Source organism: Penicillium waksmanii, assembly GCF_028829765.1.
Source record: "Penicillium waksmanii strain IBT 27052 chromosome Unknown utg000010l:1.0-3698451.0:1.0-3701458.0, whole genome shotgun sequence".
NCBI lineage: Eukaryota > Fungi > Ascomycota > Eurotiomycetes > Eurotiales > Aspergillaceae > Penicillium > Penicillium waksmanii.
The window spans coordinates 431,955-454,006 of NW_026643256.1; the positions used below are offsets into that span (position 1 = coordinate 431,955).

The 22,052-nt window shown below is 49.4% G+C and overlaps 9 protein-coding genes across 9 annotated transcripts; 5 read left to right on the top strand and 4 right to left on the bottom strand.

The window, feature by feature from the left end:
- Positions 1-320: 320 nt before the first annotated feature.
- On the bottom strand, positions 321-1,891 carry tif1 (putative eukaryotic translation initiation factor 4; the record flags this gene model as incomplete). The annotated part of the gene is made up of 5 exons (XM_057271329.1): positions 321-974; positions 1,043-1,401; positions 1,480-1,548; positions 1,621-1,695; positions 1,855-1,891. 5 exons carry the CDS (start codon positions 1,889-1,891, stop codon positions 321-323), a joined length of 1,194 nt encoding a protein of 397 aa, XP_057115517.1.
- A 564-nt stretch (positions 1,892-2,455) lies between these two features.
- Positions 2,456-4,130, top strand: N7481_012111 (putative F-box and JmjC domain protein; the record flags this gene model as incomplete). Its single annotated transcript, XM_057271330.1, has 2 exons — positions 2,456-2,748; positions 2,942-4,130. 2 exons carry the CDS (start codon positions 2,456-2,458, stop codon positions 4,128-4,130), a joined length of 1,482 nt encoding a protein of 493 aa, XP_057115518.1.
- Positions 4,131-4,415: 285 nt separating this feature from the next.
- N7481_012112 (low-affinity Cu transporter) lies at positions 4,416-5,344 on the bottom strand (the record flags this gene model as incomplete). The annotated part of the gene is made up of 4 exons (XM_057271331.1): positions 4,416-4,533; positions 4,589-4,766; positions 4,993-5,194; positions 5,255-5,344. 4 exons carry the CDS (start codon positions 5,342-5,344, stop codon positions 4,416-4,418), a joined length of 588 nt encoding a protein of 195 aa, XP_057115519.1.
- Positions 5,345-5,664: 320 nt separating this feature from the next.
- Positions 5,665-6,608, top strand: N7481_012113 (chromatin modification-related protein EAF6/MEAF6; the record flags this gene model as incomplete). The annotated part of the gene is made up of 3 exons (XM_057271332.1): positions 5,665-5,862; positions 6,027-6,251; positions 6,345-6,608. 3 exons carry the CDS (start codon positions 5,665-5,667, stop codon positions 6,606-6,608), a joined length of 687 nt encoding a protein of 228 aa, XP_057115520.1.
- Positions 6,609-7,270: 662 nt separating this feature from the next.
- ams1 (alpha-mannosidase) lies at positions 7,271-10,606 on the bottom strand (the record flags this gene model as incomplete). The annotated part of the gene is made up of 2 exons (XM_057271333.1): positions 7,271-7,895; positions 7,953-10,606. 2 exons carry the CDS (start codon positions 10,604-10,606, stop codon positions 7,271-7,273), a joined length of 3,279 nt encoding a protein of 1,092 aa, XP_057115521.1.
- Positions 10,607-12,163: 1,557 nt separating this feature from the next.
- N7481_012115 (uncharacterized protein) lies at positions 12,164-13,378 on the top strand (the record flags this gene model as incomplete). Its single annotated transcript, XM_057271334.1, has 1 exon — positions 12,164-13,378. One exon carries the CDS (start codon positions 12,164-12,166, stop codon positions 13,376-13,378), a length of 1,215 nt encoding a protein of 404 aa, XP_057115522.1.
- Positions 13,379-14,579: 1,201 nt separating this feature from the next.
- N7481_012116 (uncharacterized protein) lies at positions 14,580-15,044 on the top strand (the record flags this gene model as incomplete). The annotated part of the gene is made up of 2 exons (XM_057271335.1): positions 14,580-14,703; positions 14,770-15,044. The coding sequence occupies 2 exons, from the start codon at positions 14,580-14,582 to the stop codon at positions 15,042-15,044; spliced, it is 399 nt and encodes a 132-aa protein (XP_057115523.1).
- A 1,046-nt stretch (positions 15,045-16,090) lies between these two features.
- Positions 16,091-18,494, bottom strand: N7481_012117 (TPR domain protein; the record flags this gene model as incomplete). The annotated part of the gene is made up of 4 exons (XM_057271336.1): positions 16,091-16,749; positions 16,823-16,965; positions 17,040-17,753; positions 17,812-18,494. 4 exons carry the CDS (start codon positions 18,492-18,494, stop codon positions 16,091-16,093), a joined length of 2,199 nt encoding a protein of 732 aa, XP_057115524.1.
- A 2,452-nt stretch (positions 18,495-20,946) lies between these two features.
- N7481_012118 (acetate uptake transporter family protein) lies at positions 20,947-21,934 on the top strand (the record flags this gene model as incomplete). Its single annotated transcript, XM_057271337.1, has 3 exons — positions 20,947-21,320; positions 21,391-21,550; positions 21,617-21,934. The coding sequence occupies 3 exons, from the start codon at positions 20,947-20,949 to the stop codon at positions 21,932-21,934; spliced, it is 852 nt and encodes a 283-aa protein (XP_057115525.1).
- Between the last annotated feature and the right edge of the window lie 118 nt (positions 21,935-22,052).

The following is a 22,052-nucleotide window of genomic DNA, read 5'->3' on the forward strand; positions in this document are numbered from 1 at the left end:
CATTTTGGCCCGATCTATTCGATTAAGTATCATAAGGGCATCCTTAACCAATCAGAGCGAGCTAGATACAGAGGTAACGGAGAGAAAATGCAGTAAAAGGAAAACCGTGACAGCAAAAACGCAGAAACGTGTCACATCTCCGTGGGTGCAGGGACATAGGAAACCATAACAAGTGACCCGATGTCAGTAGAGGATGGCCTCTGGCCAACCCCCATCAGGCCAGCTGCGAGCGGAAATGCGTTTGGAAACACAGAAAGCCACTTTTGACGCAGGTTCTGCGATCGTAATCCGCATCAAGACATAAAAAAGGTTAGGGGGGTTTAGATGAGGTCAGCAACGTTCATGGGCATCTCCTCGACCTGGGTGCTGTAGAACTGCTCGATCTCACGGAGCATGCGAACATCGTCGCCGGTGACGAAGTTGATGGCAACACCCTTACGGCCGAAACGACCACCACGACCGATACGGTGAATGTAGTTCTCACGGTTGGCGGGGAGATCGTAGTTGATGACCAGGGAAACCTGCTGGACATCGATACCACGGGCCAGAAGGTCAGTGGCGATCAGGACACGGGAAGAACCGGAACGGAACTCCTTCATGATAACATCACGCTGACCCTGCTCCATATCTCCGTGCATGGCAGAGACAGTGAAGTCACGAGCAGTGAGCTTGTCGGTGAGCCAGTCGACCTTGCGGCGGGTGTTGCAGAAGATAACGGCCTGGGTGATGGTGACGGTCTCGTAGAGATCGGACAGGGTGTCGAGCTTCCACTCCTCCTTCTCAACGGCGATGTAGAACTGCTTGATACCCTCAAGGGTAAGCTCCTGCTTCTTGACCAGGATACGGACGGGGTCACGCATGAACTTGGTGGTGACCTCAAGGACGTCCTGGGGCATGGTGGCGGAGAGCAGGGTAACCTGGGTAGACTGGGGAAGGAGCTGGAAGATGTCGTAGATTTGCTCGGTGAAACCACGCTAGAAAAGGAATCAGTCGAAAGCTCAGAAAAATTGGGGATATCAAATGGAATTCGCTCCAAACTTACGGACAGCATCTCATCAGCCTCGTCGAGGATGAAGAGCTTCATGTGGTCGGTGCGGAGGACGCGACGCTGGATCATGTCCTGGACACGGCCGGGGGTACCGACAACGACCTGGGGTCCCTCACGGAGAGCGGTCATATCCTCACGGACGTTGGTACCACCGATACAGGCGTGGCAATCAAGGGTCATGAAGTCACCAATGGCAACAACGACCTTCTGGATCTGCTGGGCCAACTCACGGGTGGGGGCAAGGATCAGAGCCTGGCAAGCCTTCAGGTTGGGGTCGATCTTCTGCAGAGCGGAGATGGAGAAAGTGGCAGTCTTTCCGGTACCGGACTGAGCCTGAGCGATGACATCGTTGCCTGAATTTCCCAATGTTAGGCACTGGTGTTGAAAGTCTCACAGAAGAGAAAAGAGGTTGAAGAAGGGATAAAACTCACCCTTGATGATGGGCATGATGGCGCGCTGCTGGATAGCGGAGGGACGCTCGAAACCGTAGGCGTAGACACCTGGGGTCGATAGTTAGGAATTTTCTGCATACCCCGCCATGGGCGAGAAAAGGTGCCAGAAATATCACATACCGCGAAGCAGCTCGGGCTTCAGGTCCATGGAGTCGAAGGAGTCGGTGATCTCATCGTAGTTAGACTCGATCAGTCCTGTAAGAGCGCAAGTTTTGTCAGTTCTAGTCCTTATCTCAATTTTCTTCAATCCCCCTTTGACATCGCCACCCAAAAGTCGCGAGGCACCAGGCCAGCGCGACAGGGTATTCCACACGTTCAAAAGTCGAGATTATGCGAGACGGGATATTGACATACCCTCAGGAAGATCCTCAAGACCCTTGTCGTTCGACATGATGGCGGTAGAGGTGGATGATCACAGACGACTTGTCGCTGTGACCTGGTGGGGTGAGTTTTAAGCGAACGTTACCCGTTGGGTAGAAGTTCGCTGCGTGAAAGGTACTAGTATCAAGGGCTCTTCAAAGGTGAAGAGCACGTTGAATACTAGGTGGGAAGTGAATGTGGTGGTGGGTGATGTGTATGGAGACACAGGGGTTGCAAGAGGGAAAGAAAAAATCGTCAACCGGCGCCGCCATTTGCTACGACGCTCTTTTTTTTTTCAGCAGGTGGGTGGGCGGGTCACCCCCTACCGCCTTCCCTTTGTGGTTCACACCTCCAAGCGAGGAAGCAATCACGGATTGTCCATCGCTCCTTCCCTGGGGGTGATACAGGAACATCGAACATCGCAGTTGCTCTTTTTACTTCGGACGACATTCTTTTATCTACTTTTACTCTCACTAATCACTTTTCACTTCGGTTGTGCTTGTGGCTGTTGGGGGTGTGCTCGGACCGGCAGAAAAATCCCCCCCTCCCAAAGAAAAAAAAATCTTGAAGCCCTAAACCAGAAGTGGCGGGAACAATGCCTGACATCACAACGCTACCACATTATCCACCAGCCCAAGATGGAGATCACCAAGATCACGAGGAGGCTATCCCATCTCATCCATTGGGTGTCAAACCTAGTGGAAATGCATTACTAGCAACATGGAGTTTGCGTGATGCTATCGGATCATTCCAGCTACTTCCAGATGAATTGATCTTGATACTATTGGAAGGTCTGGATGGCCACAGTTTACTACGTCTTGGGCGTACATGCAAGGCCTTTTATGCATTCACCCGGGCAGAAGAAATTTGGAAGGCTCTTTTCGTTGAGTAAGATTATCTTCCCACTATTCCTACTCTTGCTTTCAAGTTTTTTTTATGTTCAAGTTCATGTACGAGAGAGGTCTAGCCGCGGAAGTATACACCCGTGGGGGCCAGAGCGGAGCCAGATGGATGCGGCTCAAGTAGTGACTGCTTCACCACGAGTTCTGAAGAAACCCTTGCTAACTCTATAATATTACAGGTCACATCCAGATAACTTTACATGGAGGGGTACCTGGAGATCTACTTACCTCAATTTACCCGCAACAAAGGTGCCCGTGGTTGACTGTTCCCATCTTTATTCCGATGCACTCTACCAACCTTTCAGCTGCGCACATATCACATTGGATCCCTATGTGACAAAGATTCCTCTGCGCAATCAAATTCCACGTCTTGCCGACCTCTCACCAGAAGAATTCCATGAGAAATGGGCCGACACTCCATTCGTCTTGACCGAACCCGTCAAGTCTTGGCCCGTCTACAAAGACTGGACGGTCGGCACCTTATTAGGCCGTTATGGCCAAGGCACATTCCGCGCTGAGGCTGTCGATTGGCCCTTGCGGACATACGGTGATTACATGGCCGATAACTCGGACGAGAGCCCTCTGTATCTATTTGATCGTGGCTTCGTTTCCAAGATGGGGCTGGCAGTGGGTGCTCCCGAGACAACCCCCAACGCCTCCTACTGGCCACCAGCCTGCTTCGCCGAGGATCTTTTCTCAGTCGTGGGCAGCGACCGGCCCGATCACCAGTGGCTGATTGTCGGACCCGAGCGATCGGGTAGCAAATTCCATAAAGACCCCAACGCTACAAGCGCATGGAATGCCGTCCTCCGCGGACCAAAATATTGGATCATGTTCCCTTCCGGCGACAAGCGACCCCCGCCTCCTGGTGTGTACGTATCGGATGACATGAGCGAGGTCACTTCGCCACTCAGCATTGCCGAGTGGCTCTTGAACTTCCACGCCGAGGCTCGGCGAACGGCAGGCTGTATGGAAGGTATTTGTGGCGAGGGTGAGATTTTACATGTTCCATCGGGCTGGTGGCACCTGGTGGTAAATCTGGAACCGTCAATCGCTATCACGCAAAACTTTATCCCCCGGGCGCATCTTGGAGCAGCATTGGATTTCATGTCTAACAAGGCCGACCAAGTCTCCGGTTTCAGAAAGAACGTTGCCAACCCTTACGAAACATTCGTTAGCGGCATGCGTGAGTCGTATCCCGAGCTCATTGAAGAGGCGCTCGAGGAGCTGCAACGGAAGGCAGAGGGCAAGAAGCGCAAGTGGGAGGAGATTGTCCATGGGAAAGTAGAAGGTGAGGCTGAAAGCGAAAGTGCTGAAGGAGGCTTCAGCTTTGGATTCGGAGACGACAGCGATGCCGAAGTACCATGAATGATATACCGCATAAAATTGTCGGCGACTGCATATGAACCATGCCCGGTTTAAGAGGTGTTTTTGTTTCTATTTCCTACTATATTCCAGCGCATCTACAAACACAATGCATATGACGCAATGAAGCCAAGCAACATAATGGAGGCGGAGATTCGGACCTCTTGATTGCATGCAAAGGACACAGATATTAGATATAAAGTATATTAATAGTAGAATATGAGCGATATATATTCGCTCAAGCTATGAAATTACTACAAACGGTTAGAGGGAATGGGTGGATAGTGATTAATGGCAAGCCACAGTCTTCTGTGCAGAGGTCCCATCGGCGAAAGCCAAATAACCAACGAATGCACCCACAGCGACAGCCAGCATGACGGAACCGTTATAGGTCATGAACAGAAGCCTATGAAGGCATTAGTAGGAGTCCTTATATCTGAAAACACCGTAGCGACACTCACATAATGAAGAAACTGTAGAACACCTGAATGGCATACAACGCAGCCAGAGTAAACTTTCCCCGCCGAGCAACAGCAGCTCTATTATCCCGTCCTACAAGCAGTGGTGAGCCTTCGCCAGTAACGGGTTGAAACGCATCGGTCGGGAGGTCAGCGGTGACGGGCCGGGGGATGCCATTGTCTGCAAAGCGAAGAAAGATGAGAGCTTGAACCAAGACTCCAGAAGTAGAGGGGAGGGGCTAATGTGTAAACATCACCACCTTCCAAGATCATCCGTCAAGCCGTCTCGCATCACCATCACCATCACCCGCGCCGTCGCCATGGCCGCATATCCCCCAATATTGTCCGCTCGAGAGGGGGATAAGAGGGGTTGAGAACAGAGAGGAGAAGACAGAAGGGAAACCTACCTGATGAACTGGTCGTTGCGACAAAGGCATTCAAGCGCTGATTATGGGCAGCTTCGTATTTGCGGGTAACATGTCGTACACCCTCGTAGCCAGCCGTGAGGAGGACGATAAGGATGAGCGAGAAGAGGAGGGAGAGGGGGCCGGTGATGCGCCACTGGCGGAAGATGATGCAGAGGTTTTTCGACGACCAGGTGAAAATCATCTGAGCGGAACAAGGTTAGCCATGACGAGTAAATATCACCACGATACAGAAGGGACTTACGTTCATGCTGCACTGATCTCCCATGTCCATATCGCCATGGCCGCTGTGCCCGTGGTCCATATCGTGCATAGCATGCATCGAGTGATCCATCTTGAATGGGAGCTTGTCGGGATGAGAAAGTCGTAAATCGAAGACGAAAGAATCGGAAGATCGAGTTAAGAAGCGAAAAGTGACCGAAGGGAAGCAGTCAGATGAGCGATGAAGTAGTAAACACCGACGAGGTGACACCACTGGAGAGTGCAAACAAGCCAAACAGCCTCGATAAGCTCATCGCGACCTTCACGGAATCCCGCAATTGCTGCATCCGACCTGCGAACCACCATTATTCTACGACCTCCCACCACATATCCCGACCCTATTCCTATGCGAATTCAATCATACCTACAGCTATACACACTCGAACACACATCATGACCGAGGCTGCCCCTGCCCAGGCAGCGGCACCCACAACCAACGCGCCCGCGACACCGGCCAACGGCGCAACCACAGGGGCCCCGAATGCGCCGACAGACCAAAATGCCAATAGTCGCGGACTTCCATACTATGAGAAACTGCGTCGAGATCTCCGGGATACAATCAGCAAGAAGCGCTTGATGGATAAGAGCATGGTGAGTGACGAAGTCCGCCGATCGCACGCGCCGTTCTCAATGACAAAGCCTTTGGTGTCTGCAATTAAAAGCTGCGAAGTCGAATTGAACACGTTGCTGCGGCCGGATTGTACTTTCAATCGGGAAGAGAGAAAGCGACTCATGCTAACTAAACGATTCCCCAGTCCCAACTCGAAGACCAAATCTTCCGTTTCGAGCAATCATACTTAGAAGAAACCACAGCCGGGAATATCATCAAAGGATTCGACAATTATATCAAAGGCTCTGCAAGTGGTTCCAGTCTCGGGGCATCAGGTCTGAGTCTAGGATCCGGCGCAGGTGGACGTCGCAAAGCACAAGTCACAGAGTCCGACCGGGTTTTCTCCCGGAGCTCGGCCAGTTACATGGTGGTACGTTATTGAGAGGAGAGGCGTATCCGGATCGCAATGAGGATGCCTCCCGGATCTAAATGAAATGGATACTAACTGTGCGCATCGGAATAGGACTCACCCGGCCCATCATCTGTCCAAACAACCCCCTCGCACGCCGCAACCCCAACGTCCACACCCGGTCCCAATGCACCCTCCAATAAGAGTAACGGGGACACTGCCTCTGCGTCAGGCGTGAAGAACGTCAGCAGCGGCTCGTCGAAGAATAAGAAGAAATCCTCCGGAGGTTCGAAGAATACGAAGGGGAAGAATCAGACCGAGGAGTCTGACGAGGATAAGCCCGCGAAACGGTTGAAGGTTAGCTATGGGCGGGATTAGAAGGGTTGTCTGATTTATCGGGTTTTTAAAAATGGGCCAATATTGCATTTCATATCGTTCTATGGGTGGAGTTTGCTGGTCTATGGTGTTGCTTTCAAGGTTTTTGGAGTTCATGTGTTGAATAGAGCTTTGGCGTCGGGTATCACTTTCTCATGATCTTGTATATTAATGTGGAGGGTGATATTGGATCTTTTTTTCGAGTTTCTATTTATGATTTCTAAAAGAGTCTGACTCGATTCTAATATGTCAACTACTAGCGTGGTGGTTCAATTTAAAGCTGGCTCTATCTCCTCGGGCCGGGGCCGAGCGGTCTCCGGGCGTGTCCCGAGGTCGGCTTCCAAGGTTCCAAATTTGGACAGCATTCAAGTAGTAGTATCTGGCGGGTTGAGGTGACATCCTGCCAGTGATTTTCATAGTGATACTAGTAACTTGAATTTGTGGTTATCCATTATGATCGATATTTAAACAGTTCAAGTTCAAGTTCAAGTTGTAAGACAGTAATATATTTCCGAGTAAGACTCTGGAGCTAACTACTAGGGACTGATACTAGTAGTAGTACTATTTCTAGTAAAGCGTGTTATGTCTGGGCATGTAATGACAGTGGCTCATGAAAACAACTCAAAGGATCTCAGAATGAATTGAAACATACAAAACGTTGAAAATCATAGCTGCAGTCGGAAAGTAGCGACCTCGAACGCCCTCAGCTCAATAGAAACAGCAGACCCACCATCCGCCTTCTGAACCTCCAGCTCCTCCTCATCATCCTCAAGAACATTGCACTTCCAGACACGCTTGACAGCCAAACCAGAATGGATAGAACCACGCGCCTTACCACCAAGAGATTCATAAATGCGAACAATAATGCTCCTCCCCTCACGCGAAGGGAGCTCACTGGTCGAAACATCCTCGTCATCCTCACCGCGCTTGACAGCATCGAGGATAAGAGCCGGTGACCCTCGCACTGAGACAGCCTTGAACGCAGCATTGCAGGCCGAGAGATTAGAGCTGGCTTGCTCGACAATGAGTGGTTGGTTGAAGTTGTATCCGGCCCGAACGGTTCGAGAATCGAGAGCTCCGGCATGGGGGAGAATAGCGTAGCGGATGCGGTGGCGTCCCATGTCGGCATGAGCGTCGGGGGCTTTGGGGGCGCGCAGGAGTGAGAGACGCATTAGGTTGCCGCAGGTTGCGAAGCCGTACTTTGAATCGTTTAGGACGGAGACGCCGTAGCCGTTCTCGGAGAGGTCGGCCCATTTGTGGCAGCAGACTTCAAATTTGGCCATGTCCCAGCTAGAATAAATTAGTATCATGATTAAAAACAAACTATTGCACAGGTGACAATCATACCTTGTATTGTAATGAGTAGGGCGTCGGACGATACCATACTGGGTCTCGTAGGAGGCTTCTGTATTGGTGATGTCGACTGGGAACTCGACCTTGAGGAACTTCATTGTCTCCTGCCATTCAACTTCGCTCTCGAACTCCACGTATGATGGCTCGGAGGAAACAGCGGCCGAGAGACTGATTGTTGTCTTGATCCAGCTGTTCTCGCTGATCTTGGTCTCTGTGACAACACTGACGCGGTGAGGATCACTGTCCACAATGGATGTCTTGCCTGAGGAAAGTTCTTTTCGGGATTCAAGATGGAAGACTTCGACATCCCAGGCCTGCCAGTAAAGAGGCTTGTCGTCAAAAATAACGAGCTGACCAGCCTTGCCACCCTTTGCGACCACTTCTCTCTCCGCCTCAACATCGTAAAGCGAAAGTATCACGCCATCTTGAACATCGACCCTGAGTTTGCCGTTTGCCAGGCGGAAGATACCTGGATTAATCTCAGAGACAGTGACCGATGCTGTGGTCTTGAAATCGACTGGCCTGCATTGGACTACCCCGGTGGATCCATTCACAAGAGCATACTTGGATGCGTTCGAGGATGTCATGGTCTCGGGGATCTTGACAACCTCGGTGCGAGGCCAGGGAAGAGTGTTAAGGGCAACGAGATCCTTGCTGTTCTGACCAGTAATTCCCAACGCCGCAAGAGCGTCTTTGCGCAACTTGGTGCCGGTCTCGAAAATCTCAGCATACAGCTTATCCGAATCGTCATAGCACATCTCGATAGAGCTTCCAGGCAAGCAATCATGGAACTGGCAGAGAAGAACGCCCTCCCACATATCATCAATCTGCTTTTTCGGGTAGCTGTAGTCCTTCTTCGAGCCGTGAACAGTGGCGAGGGTTGCGAGAAACTCGATCTCCCGCAGCAAGAATTCGGATTTGCGGTTATTGCGTTTGTTGTTGGCCTGGGTTGTATAGGTACCCCGATGAAGCTCAAAGTAGAGTTCGCCATACCACGTCGCAAATTCAGTGCCACTAGTAGCATTGGCTTCCAACCTGTCGAAGAAGTCATCGACAGAATCACCCATTTTCACGCGTGGGAGTGTTCCGACCTTGTCGCTTAGACCACGGGCCCGGCGCAGCTTTTCGAGATGTCCAAAAGTAGGTCCACCACCACCGTCACCCTTTCCGAAGACAAGGAGCGAAGACTTGTCTTTGTCCATCGACTTGTGCTGCGTGACACTGCGCTTCAAATCGCCAAAGTGAGCTTCCGCAGTGTAGGTCTCTGCGGGAGCCATATGGCAGAGTACTTGACTGCCATCAAGGGCGACCCATTGGAACGTAGTGTGAGGAAAATTGTTGATGTTATTCCAGCTCAGCTTCTGAGTGAAGAATCGGCTCATACCAGCAAGGCGACAAATTTGAGGAATTTGAGTTGAGTAGCCGAAAGTATCGGGCAGCCAGAATGTTGTTGATCGCTTGCCGAAATGACTTTCGAAAAATCGCTGTCCATAAAGGAATTGACGGACAAGAGACTCGCCGCTGGGCATATTTGTGTCGTGCTCGACCCAGCTACCACCGATCGGCTGGAAATGACCCTTTCGCACCCAGCGCTTGACGCGATCGAAGACCGATGGGTAGTATTGTTTGAGCCACTTGAACTGTTGAGCCTGGGAGCAGGCAAATCGATGCTCCGGATACCTATCCATCAGGTCACATTGATTTGACCACGATCGCGCGACCTTCCGCTTAGTCTCCGCCCAGGGCCAGAGCCAACAGGTATCGATATGACAATGGCCAATAGCGTAGACAAATGGTGCAGTATCCGGGGCGTAAACATCGGAGGAGTCGACCTTATCGCCAATGTACTTCTGCGCAATCTTCCGGGCTTTATGAATGGAGTCATTGCTTCCATCACCGGCAATGAAAGCATCGATCATGGCGTTGCCAACCATATTGGCTTCATGAGCCTCCCACGAGTCGCCGGGAAATTCGCGAGCCGCATCTCCAATGATCCAGAAATCATAGAACAGAGCACGAGCTGCCAGATTGACAGCGGTAATCTGGGCCTTGCTGAGAGTGTAGTGCTTATCGGGTCTTGGCGGCTGGATGGTATCTCCTCCGGGGGCGTTGCCGAACATGCCGTTGCATGCCATTTCGATGTAGAATGTATGTGCTTTCCCATCACGCCATTCATCGGGGATAATCCATTCAATCCGATCGCCGCCACCCGTCAAGCCCTGCAGGGGATGACCGTCCTCGGACCAGATCAATCCTTCGTTATTGGCATCCCAGTGGAACTCGAGTCGCTCTTTCTGACGCATATCCTCGGGAACAGTCAATAGAATACGAATCCAATGGGTAGACCAGCTGGGACCAAATGAGGCACCAATGTGGGTGGGAGTGAATTCGTGTGAGATTGCCTCCTTGAAGGGCGGGCGCTCCTGGTCGGGGACGGAGTAAACAGAGAGTTTGACATGGTCTGGATCGGAGTTGACGGCCTCGTTGTACTTGGAGACGAGGTTCTGGCCTTCATACTGGCCGGTCGCTGTGAATTGCTTGAGACGGTCCGTGTAGATCTTGGTGATCCGCTGGCCGACCGGGCGTTCAGCTAAGCGGGGAAGCGAGTTGGAAGCTGTGGGGGCGATGTGCGGAGCCTCCCCACCCATTATGGCGATGGCGGTGTATGCTGAGGGAAGTGAAGAGAAGGGTATTGTTAATCAGAACGTAGTAGATGGAGTAAACTTGAAGTAGACAGCAGAAGAGAAGCAAAAGAAAGAAAAGAGGAGAAGCAGGAATGGAGGATGGAGGAGGAGGGAGGAGATCGAATGCGGCATGACGGAATGCGGAGGCGGCTAAGTGGGTCCGGGTCCAGGTCCAGGTCCATGGGTCGAGACAGTCAGGGTATATACGAGTATACACCTGCATTCACTACCAGGTACTAGCCATAGCATGCTCTAGTCTTGGGCGGTCGAGGCCTATCATGATACCTAGTTATCTAGACAAGAGCCCGATGGTGACTGGAATTGGGTCTACGGAGCAGAACTCTCTATTTAATGTCATTTTTGGACAAATCGACTGTTGCTATCGATCTGGATAGCATGCGGTCCCATGCTTTTCACATTGGAAAGTGCTTCACATCTGGGGAAGCCCTCCATATTGCTGATTTGCTCTATGGACACCTTCTCTCTTGTTTCGAGGATCTCTAATTTTCTAATTTGCAGCATTGCATTGCTTTGTGAATTTCTCGGTTCTTTTGCAGTGTGCATTGCATTCCTGTTCAAACATGATCTGGCTTGCTTTCAATTTTCCAAGGTTCTAATATCTAGGATTGTACTTTGTGCTTTTTATTGCTTTGCATTATAAACAGATACGTTCTTTACAATCAACACTTATAGGATAAATACTACTGCTAGTACTATAGTCAGAAACTTCAGTGTAGACTGCGGTACTATTTAATTGAATGATATGTGTGCCAAAATACTCAATCTGACATAGTATTATATAGATGAAGGAGAATTTATTATGAGATAATGATGATATTGCCGTTGCAAGTGTTGCAGGGTTGGGCTTTAGAAACAGGCATGACAACCACAGCTTGAAAATTTCTCTTTTCCTCTTACCTAGAGTCACAATTTCAACTTTTTCTTGTTCTTTTGCCTGTGCCTGTGAACTTGAAATATTCTGTTTCCTGCATTATTTCTGAAGGGTTGTTTCTTACCAGTCAGCCACGCGTCGCATATTACGCGCGGTTGCTTGTCCCTTTCACCTGGCCTGATTTCTGCTATTGCGCAGTACTAATCCCGGACCCATATTAGGAAATTGACTTCACGTGGCGCGCGTCGTGATGAAGGCATCTCCTTTGGAGATGCCTCCTGGGGAGAGTGCCCATCTTTTCCGACATGTGTGTTTCTCCCCCCAAGCTCCCACTGGCCGATGACTGTAGCGCCCAGTATGAGTCTCTCCTGATCGATAGGATCATCGAGGCACTTCATGACTTTAGAAAACACGTGCAGACCCAATATACGGAGATTATAGCTTCCGTTTTAGCGATGATGTCTCGCCCGAGAGGGATCTTCCACGTGGGTTGTGGAATCAACGAAACAGAACTGAAGAGCGTCCTTCTGCGACCTTGAGATCGAAGGTAAGTCTGATACTTGTGGACTATTAGTATCTCTCTAACTCGAATATAGGTGCAATTCTCCCTATCCACGTCCGAAGTCAGAATGCCGGAAATTCGTGATAAGATACACGTCGAAAGCTTTGAGCTATCCCCTCGGAACGAGGCCGTCATGACGACCATTGGCCGACTCCGACGTACGTTTCCGGGTCCAGGTCTGGCCTTTGATCGGGCCACCTTTGAAGAGGCCGGCTTACAAGATGCCCCTGGCCCATACCCTTTCCAAATGAGCCGCCAGTCTGTTGCAGAGACGATGGTAAAGATCATGAAGGCTGAGGAGCTGCACGACGAGGATCGCCATACTACGGATTCAAAAATGGTTACGGAGTTTTTAATGTCAGTCCTGCGGCCTGGATCTGTCAACATAATAGCCCCGCAAATCCACAGATGTACCCGGGAAGAGGTAATGTGGTTGGGTTCCCGATCACCTTGGCGCAGATCCGCGCTGTGGCTCTTTGCACGAGTTGTTCTCCAGATCGCTTTTCGGCGATTGCCCAACGGAGAAAGGGAATTGAAAGATGATTTGTACAAACAATTGATCACATTTACACGGGAAGAACAGACCATTAACATGATGGATCGCAGGAGGGTAATGCCATTGTTACCGGAGAGCTATGACATTTGGAATCCTGGCCCCGAGCTCAATTTCCATGTTCATAGGCCTCGAGAAACAGAATTTGCAACTACAACCGATTTGAATCTCGCGACTGCCACCTGGGCATGCGTGAACTTCCCACAACTATCCCTGAATCAACTTAAGTCCTGGGCAACAATGACGAAGAAAGACCCCTCGATACCATTCGTTTCCACAGTTGACACCGTATGCGCATTCCTTTGGAAATGTATATCCCGAGTTCGTCTCTCACGGCTTGACCCAAGCATGATCTCCACGATATCACGCGCGGTCGATATCAGGAATCGAATGGGTGTTCCCGGCTCCTATCTGGGGGTGTTACAAAGTCTAACATTTGCAAGAAGATCTCTCCAACAAGTGGTCGACTATCCTCTCGGAGTGAAAGCTTCATACCTCCGCTCTCTGCTCGATCCAGATGTGGTGGATTTGGTTTACCAAGCGCGTGCTTTAAACACGTTTGTCGCTCGTGCAGGGGAGAAAAAGATTACCGCTTCATTCACGGCGAATGTGAACCCTACAGCTGATCTTATGACAAGCTCCTGGTCGAAGATTGGTTATTATGACTATGATTTCAACCTTGGGCTGGGAGGCGGAGGCAGTTCGAAGGCCAGGCTTTTCCTCGTTTGAATGTTTAGTCTACCTCATGCCCCAGTCTCCGAAGGGTGAACTAATAGTTCAGATTTGTCTTCGGGATGAGGATTGGGATCGCCTTAAGCGGGATGAAGAGTTCACCAAGTTTGCTCAGTATGTCAGATAATATCGCGCGAGCTCCGTAGTATCAAAGATTTTGACCAGGCGTGGGTTTTGTACTGCCCTGCTCATCTTAATATTCTAGCTCATCAAAAAATCCTTCACCTCTCGCTAAAATAGACCTTGTGTCATTAATTTGGGGAGTAGCAGTCTGCTCGGATCCCATGAAAGGGATGCGTGATAATTTATCAAAAATGGAGCTAGGAATCGGGTAGAAATGTCCTCATGGTATATACTATACTCGGTCTTACCTAGGTATCGCTGGGTCGGGTTTAGTCTGGCTGTGGCGACAAGGCTCGCAGATTCGCATGGTGCGACTGCCTGCATGGGACGCACGCTATTTATTTTCCACGTGCCGCTATATCTGAAATTTCCATAGGAAGACTTTCTCGTAGTAAATTAAAAATTGACTGTATGCCTTGACCTTTTCTGTCTCGTAAAAACGCGGGGTAACTAAACCTTGGAAGCAGTTAACGTCATCCAGTCGCTTCACGAGACTTATCCACAACCGGCGAACAGACACCCCCCGCCGCATCAGATCTAATGCCTTTGGCTGGTAAAAAGTAAGATCCTTGGTAGCACGGGTCGCTTAAATCCATGGAACTATGGAAATCACTCATGACACCTCCAGTCCTATAATGACCGGAATAGCTGGGATTGCCGGGATTGCAGGAGTAGGAATTTGATACGGCGGGAAGGGGGCCGACAACGAAAAGTCCCTTGTCCGATCGAGGTAAGTGTGAACTGACTATAAATAATTGAGATACGCTAGGACTGTCAGTACTAGTGATCCCTTATCTCGGGAATAGCGTGATGCAGGGCTGCGTGTGCACAGGAGTTCGAGACCGAGTCTAAGATAGCGACTGGTGGCGAAGTACCGCACGCGCACACGGCACTTTTATCCCGCCCCAACTAACCAGTGAAACAATACTCTACCCAGTACGGCGTTTAAAACTGGGAAAGAGGCTGCTTTTCCTTTCTCTTTCGCTATAAATGAAGGCGAAACTCGTATTTAAAATTGCTCACGCACACATAATTCAACTCACACGCAAAAGCAAAATACTCACATCCTTTAGCAATGGACGAGATCATCGAATTTGTTCCTCTCCTGGGCTTCCAGCGATACAGGCCATACTTTGATGATACCCCAACACCAGCGAAAAAGCAGACTGAGAAGCCAGCCACGGAGCTCGACACAACAAGTAAGCTTCCGCCATGGGGGACCTCCACCCTAGAAAGAAATATGAATATTAAACAACACATTCTAGCACAACAAATACCAGAATCAACACAGATTTTACACATAAACCTCGGCGATGGCCTTGGGGATGATCTAGACAACGAACCAATCATTTTCCGCAGCGTTTCTCAAAGACGGAGTGACCTGTCAAATGAAACCACGAAAACAGACGAGTCTGTTGTGTTCGATGGTATTTCTCGACAACGGAGTACCTCGATCACCGACGATCAAGGACGCAAGAAGCGTTCCATGAGTCGATTATTTTCTTGGCATAGACATCGCCGTGAGAAGACCTCTAGCTGATCTTGTCCGCCCAAAATCTTTAAATTGGCCCCTCAGCTTTTGTCTCCCGGTGGGAGGGGTGAGAGGGGAATCGAGATTGTAGATACAGAACGTTTGATCAGCATGGATAAAGAGTTGGCTTTTGGTCGTTGGCAATCAATGTACATGACTTGTGTCCAAATTCCCGGTCGTCCGTTTCCCGGTGATCCAGGTTTACCTGATCAGAGATTCCCCAATCGGTCTGCTATGACTTCATTTTTGTTGTTCATCGGGAACTTCTGAGACTATGCTTCATGTAAACTCCTGCTCGAGCCTTCTCGTTATATTCAGCGATCCACGGAGCTCTTCCGGCTTTTTCTTTGAAATACGAAACTCCCTCGCCTATGAAGAAATCTCGGTGGGCCCTTGGAAAGGCCTCCATGGAATTACACGGTGTAGTGTGGTTCAAATCGGGGTTATCAAGTGTCCTAGGAGCCCAGAGAGGGTTTTCTCGCTCATGAATGGAGTACCAGTATTATAAAGGACTTCCTTACTTATTGTCTGGTGCTATGTATGCCACGTCCAAACTTCATCAGGTGATTTCAAGGTTCACTTTTGCTACCAGTATGCTTCTGTCGCACCTTGTGAGGATTCCTGGATATCCACAGATCAAGGTATATGTTGATACCGGGCAATTTGATAGTAGCGGTTCGACAAAAGTAATAGCTTGAGGAGAAGAAGTAGAAGGAGAAGAAGAGACGAAAGCTAGATACAGGTGTAGGCTGTGGATGCCTAAGTGGATGCCATCCGTGTAGGGAATCAACAATCGCAACGACTCTAGTTCGTTACACACCTGATATTGGCATAGAAGACTCTTCCAGTCTCAGGTTCTCAATGAGACGAACATCGAGACAAGACAAGTAGATCTAGACAGTAGAAAAACGAAATAGGAAAGAATGAAAAAAAAAAAACGAAAAATGATAGAGTGATTAGGAGTCATGAGAACCATACCTTCAACTTCATATCGGAAATCTGACCAGATATCTCCCATTCAAGAAGCACACAGCCGTGCCACAAAACCGAACCACTCAAGACAGAATCTTTTTGAAGGCTGAGTAAAAACTGTGATCCTCACCCACAATCATCTTGTAGAACAACATCGCGTAGTCCTTGGCAGCGCGCTCAAGGTGTGGGGCAATGATGCGATATGATCGCGCGAGAATCAACCAGCACTTTACAAGGCGATAATCTAGCATTCCCCATTTTTCGATAGCTAGCGGGCCAGACACCACTTGATTCTCCCTGGTAATGGCACCAGTAAGAATGTAGCCGAGATTCATGACGCATTCCACCGCAAGACCGGCCGCAGCGAAAGGCAAACCGCCCACATCGAAAATCCGAGCCAGAGCGTACTTGATCTCGAAGACAGACAGGCGTGGGAGATAGACATCAGTTTCTTGGTAGGTTGCCAGTAGGGTGTTCAATTTCATCATTAGATCGCCCACTTCAACCTTCCCTGGACGACTTTCAATGAACACACTTTCGACGAACACCCGCAAATCTCTGAGAACCGCCTCTCTCAGTTTGAGAATTCTTTCATCGGTGGACTCAATACTCAGACAGAGGTCGCAAGTGCAGGCAAAACCGCGATCCTCAAAGGGGTTCCACTTGGAAGCTTTAAGGAAATCGGTGGCACGCTCGCGATACCGAATGAGAATTTCTGTGCCGGCGGCAATGTCCATTGTCGCTCGCATGATGAGCATATCGCCAATGAAGCTGTGCTGCGCGTTGAACAAGCAGGAGTGATTGGCGAAAGATACCATCCGCCAAATGCCGCAGGGGGGGTTGCTGGGCCATTGCAAAGTCGCTCCTTTCTTCCTCAAACACACTCTTCGACTCGCTGCGAAGCACATAGGTGTCACGGGTGCAGGTCTCGGAGTGCAGCATATTGTGGACCATAACTCTATGTACAAGAAATCTAGGGTGAAATGATCAGAAATGAGACGTGAATAGATTGTCAAAGTGAGGCAGACTCACGAATCAACAAGAGCTCCGCCATCATCATCATGAAACGAGGAAACCGTGCTTTTGTAAGAATCATGGTACATATTCATAAAGTCCGCCATCCAAGACGGCTTCGCGTGAAGCTCTCGTACCATCTCGTGGACCAGTTCAACTCTGGCAAGTGGCATGGCCTTTGCGCTATCCAGCCCCACGCGGTATCCACGACAAAGCATTCTCTTGCTCGCGTCCTGCTCAGAGAAGTATACCATGGCCTTCTCGCAGAGGAGAAGTTCGCCTGCCTTGACGTCTTGAGAGCTAAAAAGTCCTCTACCCGTGACACTGGCAGGCTTCACCTCAATCGGGCCGATGTATGTGGCGTATTCCAGTCGGACAATGTGTCTAGCAAGGAGCTTGGTTTGTATTTCTTTGAACGCAAATACGCCAGTTTTCTCCTCCAACAAGCGCTTGATGGACTCCGAAAACATTCGATTTGCGTGGGAATTCTTCGGGAATGCCTTACAGAGAATGGCAAGAACCTCACTGCTTTTTCTGTATTGGCGAAGGTCGTAAAAGGTTCGGGCTTTGCGGTAAAGCGCCGTATCGTAGGACTGCATGGCAGGCGTGAGGATTGCTAGGTCCAGTAGGGTCTCTTCAGACCTTCCAAGCTTGCACAGGGCTTGCGCCCGGTTGAACTTCAATGTCTGAACTCTTGCCGGGGGTGATGGGATCTCCAGAGCTTTGGAGTAACTGGTAAATATTAGCCGACGAGATGCAGCATGGTAGTGTTGATGCTTCATGCGCTCACCACTCAACTGCTTGTGCATAGAGACCAGTTTTGTATAGCTCGGTTGCCACGGCCTTCCATTGGGCCACCGTTCTTTTCTCCTTGATCGACTTTTTCCACCCAGCTGGCAGATCCTCGCTGTATCTGGGTATGCACTTGAGGTCGGAAGCATGATCAACGCGAATACCAACTTCCCCCCACCCGACCATTTCCACTAGAGGCTCCTTGACGATAAAGGCCGAATATATCTCCAGTAACTCATTTCGCGGAAGAGAGTTTTGATTGAACAGCTGTACCGGAATCACCCGTTGATTCTCGTCCTCAGCGATGGCAAAAACGGTCCCTGTGATGTCTAATCCGGTTATGAGTCGCAATAGGATGTATGACCCTTCATGGCGAGTGTTGTAACAAAGGTCACCGATAGTAATCTTAGTCAAAGAGGACATCGGGCGGATGCAAGGCTCATAGGGGGTTGTCTCAAAGGTCAGCTGAACGAGAATGCCTTTCATGCTGTTAGAAACCTGGTGCTGCATATAGCAATCAACTAGCTCCTTCATGGAAACCATGCCAATCGGTCTGCCCTTGAGGTGCTGTGCAGCGTTAATCATCTGTCCCATGTGACTGATCCCATCAGTGAGATGCTCCAGAGGGAAGAAGGACTGAAATGAGGGCATGAGCCCGGTACCCACGGGTTTGGTCCCCATGGCGATGGTCTCGGTCGTATCGGTCAGTCAGACAGGATGAAAGTAGGAAATATTTTTATGATGGGGGTGAAATGTGAAGGGGAGTGCGGAAGGGTAACCTTGAAAGCGGGAAGTTGATGTGATACTGGAAGTGGAAGTGACGGGCACCTGTGAGTTTCAAATTGAATGTGAATGTGAATGAATGCCGATGCGGCAACTGCAAGTATGCCCCCGGGAAAGCACAACGGGAGAGCTAAACTCAATGCTTAATATTTTTAGAAATTCTTAATAATTGTAGAACTGCTTGATAGTATTTATAGAGTTGCAATTCTAGCAGTAGGACTTTTGTCAATTCTATAAAGTGTATCAAGTATGTAGACTACATGTAAGGAGCATAAGCTGACTGTTATTAAGCTCTATACTGTTTCAGGTTCTTACTGATAGTATAACAAACCAGGAGTATTACTAGTAGTATTGTTAATGCCTTACACAGATGACATCAACTTAGGCATTCACAGCTCTGGAGCCTACACCTATATCTAGCTTTTGTCTGTTCTTCTTCCTCTTCTGAAGCTTTTACTTTTGTTGAACTGCTATTCTTATAATGCCTGGTATCTACATATGCCTTGATCTGTGAGTATCTCAGGACCGTCACAGGTGGTCCTTCTAGCTGCCTCAGCCTAGACAAGATTTCCGTGACCAAGTGGCAACTGTGAAAAAGGTTTCGCTAATTACCATAACAAGGCAGTTTGGCTGAGTGGTCTAAGGCAATTGACTTGAAAGATGGGGTCCTCTTATATATCTATACCTGGGTAAAACTTCTCTTCTGAGGTATCAATTCTCTTCGGACGCGTCGTCAAATCCGACAGATGTCGTTTATTATTTTTTGGTAGGTCACGTGCTGTAAGTTGCGCTAAGCCGAATAAACGAACATCGTTACTTGAACAAATCCTCCTTGTTCATATCCCACACCATCGGCTAAATCAATACAGGTGGCCGCCCTTTACAGCAATCAACGGGCGGAAACCAGCTCTTGGCCTATGTGGGAAAAGAGTGTTTGGTCAAGCCCCAATCCCTATCGAAATAGGTGGGGTTAATCAATTACAAAAGTGATCTTTTCGACCCCCCGAACGTGGAGACGTAACCCACTTTTTATGCAAATCCCTGTCAACTAATTCTAATTTTTTCATACAGTTAGGCCAAGATGAAAATCATATGTGGCAGTATCAAGCCTTTTGCAAGCTTGCAAGCGCGCGACGATGGAGGATATTCCTCAGCACAGTAACAGTCACCTTAGGCGGCATACGGTGACTGTTACTTGTTGAATAAACCAGGTCCACATGGGAAAAACCCTCCCAAAATATTTCTGCCATCGGGCCAAGCTTCCTAATAGCGACTGATCGTATAGTTCAAGAATATGCTGATTGGCCTCGGTCAGCGGTCCCATGGGGTCCTGTGGGGCTCGTCCCCTTTTTGCGGAGTGCGCCGGCCTCCGCAAAATCCGTCCAACCTCAAGTCACAACAAGTTTTAACGATGGACTTGGAAACATAAAATACGCAAAGGAAGAGGTCAATGTTGGTGCATTTAAGTCCTGGTGACTCGCAATGGGGTCATAGCTAGGGTTGGTTTCAAGGTTTATGCGTGAACTCTGCAAGTAGTTAAAAGTGAAGCCATGTTGTCCGAAAAGAGGGCTCGGAGAATTTAGGAAAATTACGTCAAAAACTCTCTTTTACACGATCAGCGCGTGGCCTAATTTGCCTATGTTCCGTGTCGAACACTCCGGACGGTGAATGCCTCGCATCCATCCTCCCTTGTCCTAGCAATAACGTGGGCCTCCGGGAAACTCATGCCTTAGGGGTAGCGACCTTTTTCGTCCGCGGTCGAGCCTTCAAGATCGCCCAAAAGCGAATAAAGGTTAACACGATGGAATGGAGATTTTAATGCATCTAGTGATGCATGTCATAGCGGTGGTCTACCATGGTCTAGCCCACCTTTCATAGGCGAGGTTCGTTCCATTCGTCAATCAGTCCGATATGCTTCGAGGTCGTCGCGGCCTTACCCGCGGCCTAGCTTTCTTCAGTCCAATCCCTGACCCTTGGGACCTATCATGATGGAGATTTCCCTTTTTTTTTGGGTGGGTCATCTCCGGGAAACATACTCGCTAGCTTCAACTAACTATTTCAAGCTGCGCACATGACGCTATCCCCGGGACTCGCCGTTTTCCTTTACACATATGATGAAGTCCTTGCGCTTTAGTGGCAAAATCTGGTTTTTCCATTATTGGGCACGAAAATAGCACTAGTGAAGTCCATGCCCTTGGATAGATATTTACCAAGAAATGCCCAGGTCTAGTAGTAACATCTCTATATCCTTCCACCTCGACTACATTCAATTTTTCTCTTTTAGCCGTTGCCATTAATCATATTTAGCCCAGCGTTTACTTACTTTCTTGCTTCGAGGAAACTGTTATTAATGGAGCAGATCATTAACGTCGCTGAGTTGAAACAGCCCCAGGCTGATACCAAAACTTTCAGTCACACATGCTTGTGCAGTCAGAGCCCAACACCTGTGGGTTCGCAAACCGGCCATGACTATTCTCTTGTTCATCCCCATACCCGCCCCCATACCCCAGAATATCAACAGATGCCCCCACCTCGCCACCAAGCTCCTCCACCTTCAGAGGAACGCAAATTCGGCAATCCGGCTCCTCTTGGCCTGTGTGGATTTGCTCTGACTGCATTCCTTTCAAATGGCATGAGTGTTTTCGCTGGGGTACCGGTCGCCGGTGAAAATGTTTCTTCGGCACTCGCATATGGAGGCATTATCCAGGTTCTTGTTGGAATGTGGTATGTCATCTGTAGTTCCGTTGACTACACGACCTCTCTAGACCCTTTGGCCGTGAAATAACAATCGCAGGGAACTAGCTCTTGGAAATACCTTCGGCGCTACATCCTTCTGTTCCTATGGCGCATATTGGATTTCCTTCGCTCTACTCAATTTTGATGGAACCAAGGTCACAACCCAAACTGCCAATCATGTCTGCCAGAGCGAGATGTTGATGGGGCTCTTCATGATGGTAAGCAAACACTGCGACAGGAGGGCGCTAAATTCATCGGGTGGTTATTAACGACTGCGTCTCCAGGCATGGTTCATCTTTACAACCATCATGCTTTTGTGCACACTCAAATCTAGTCTCGCCATGTTTCTCCTATTCTTCTTCCTCGACATGAACTATCTCCTATTGGGCATTGCAAACATCCAATGCGGCGCCACCGGCGAGATTATGGCCACAGTTCAGAAAGCCGGGGGCATTTTTGGTCTCTTGGCTGCCTTTGCAGCTTGGTATAACGCCTTCGCTGGTATATTCGACAAGAGCAATGGATTCTTCACTGTTCCACTTGGTCACTTCCCGTGGTCACCACTCATTCACGCCCATCAATCTAAGTTCAAGGAAGTGTGATCGTGCAGCTCGCCACGCGGGCATCACGACATGCCCATCAAGACCATTTTCATTTACACGCCGCTCAGTTCGGCAACTGAGCCGTATGCCACTCTCGTCGCTCCACGCTCCACGCCCG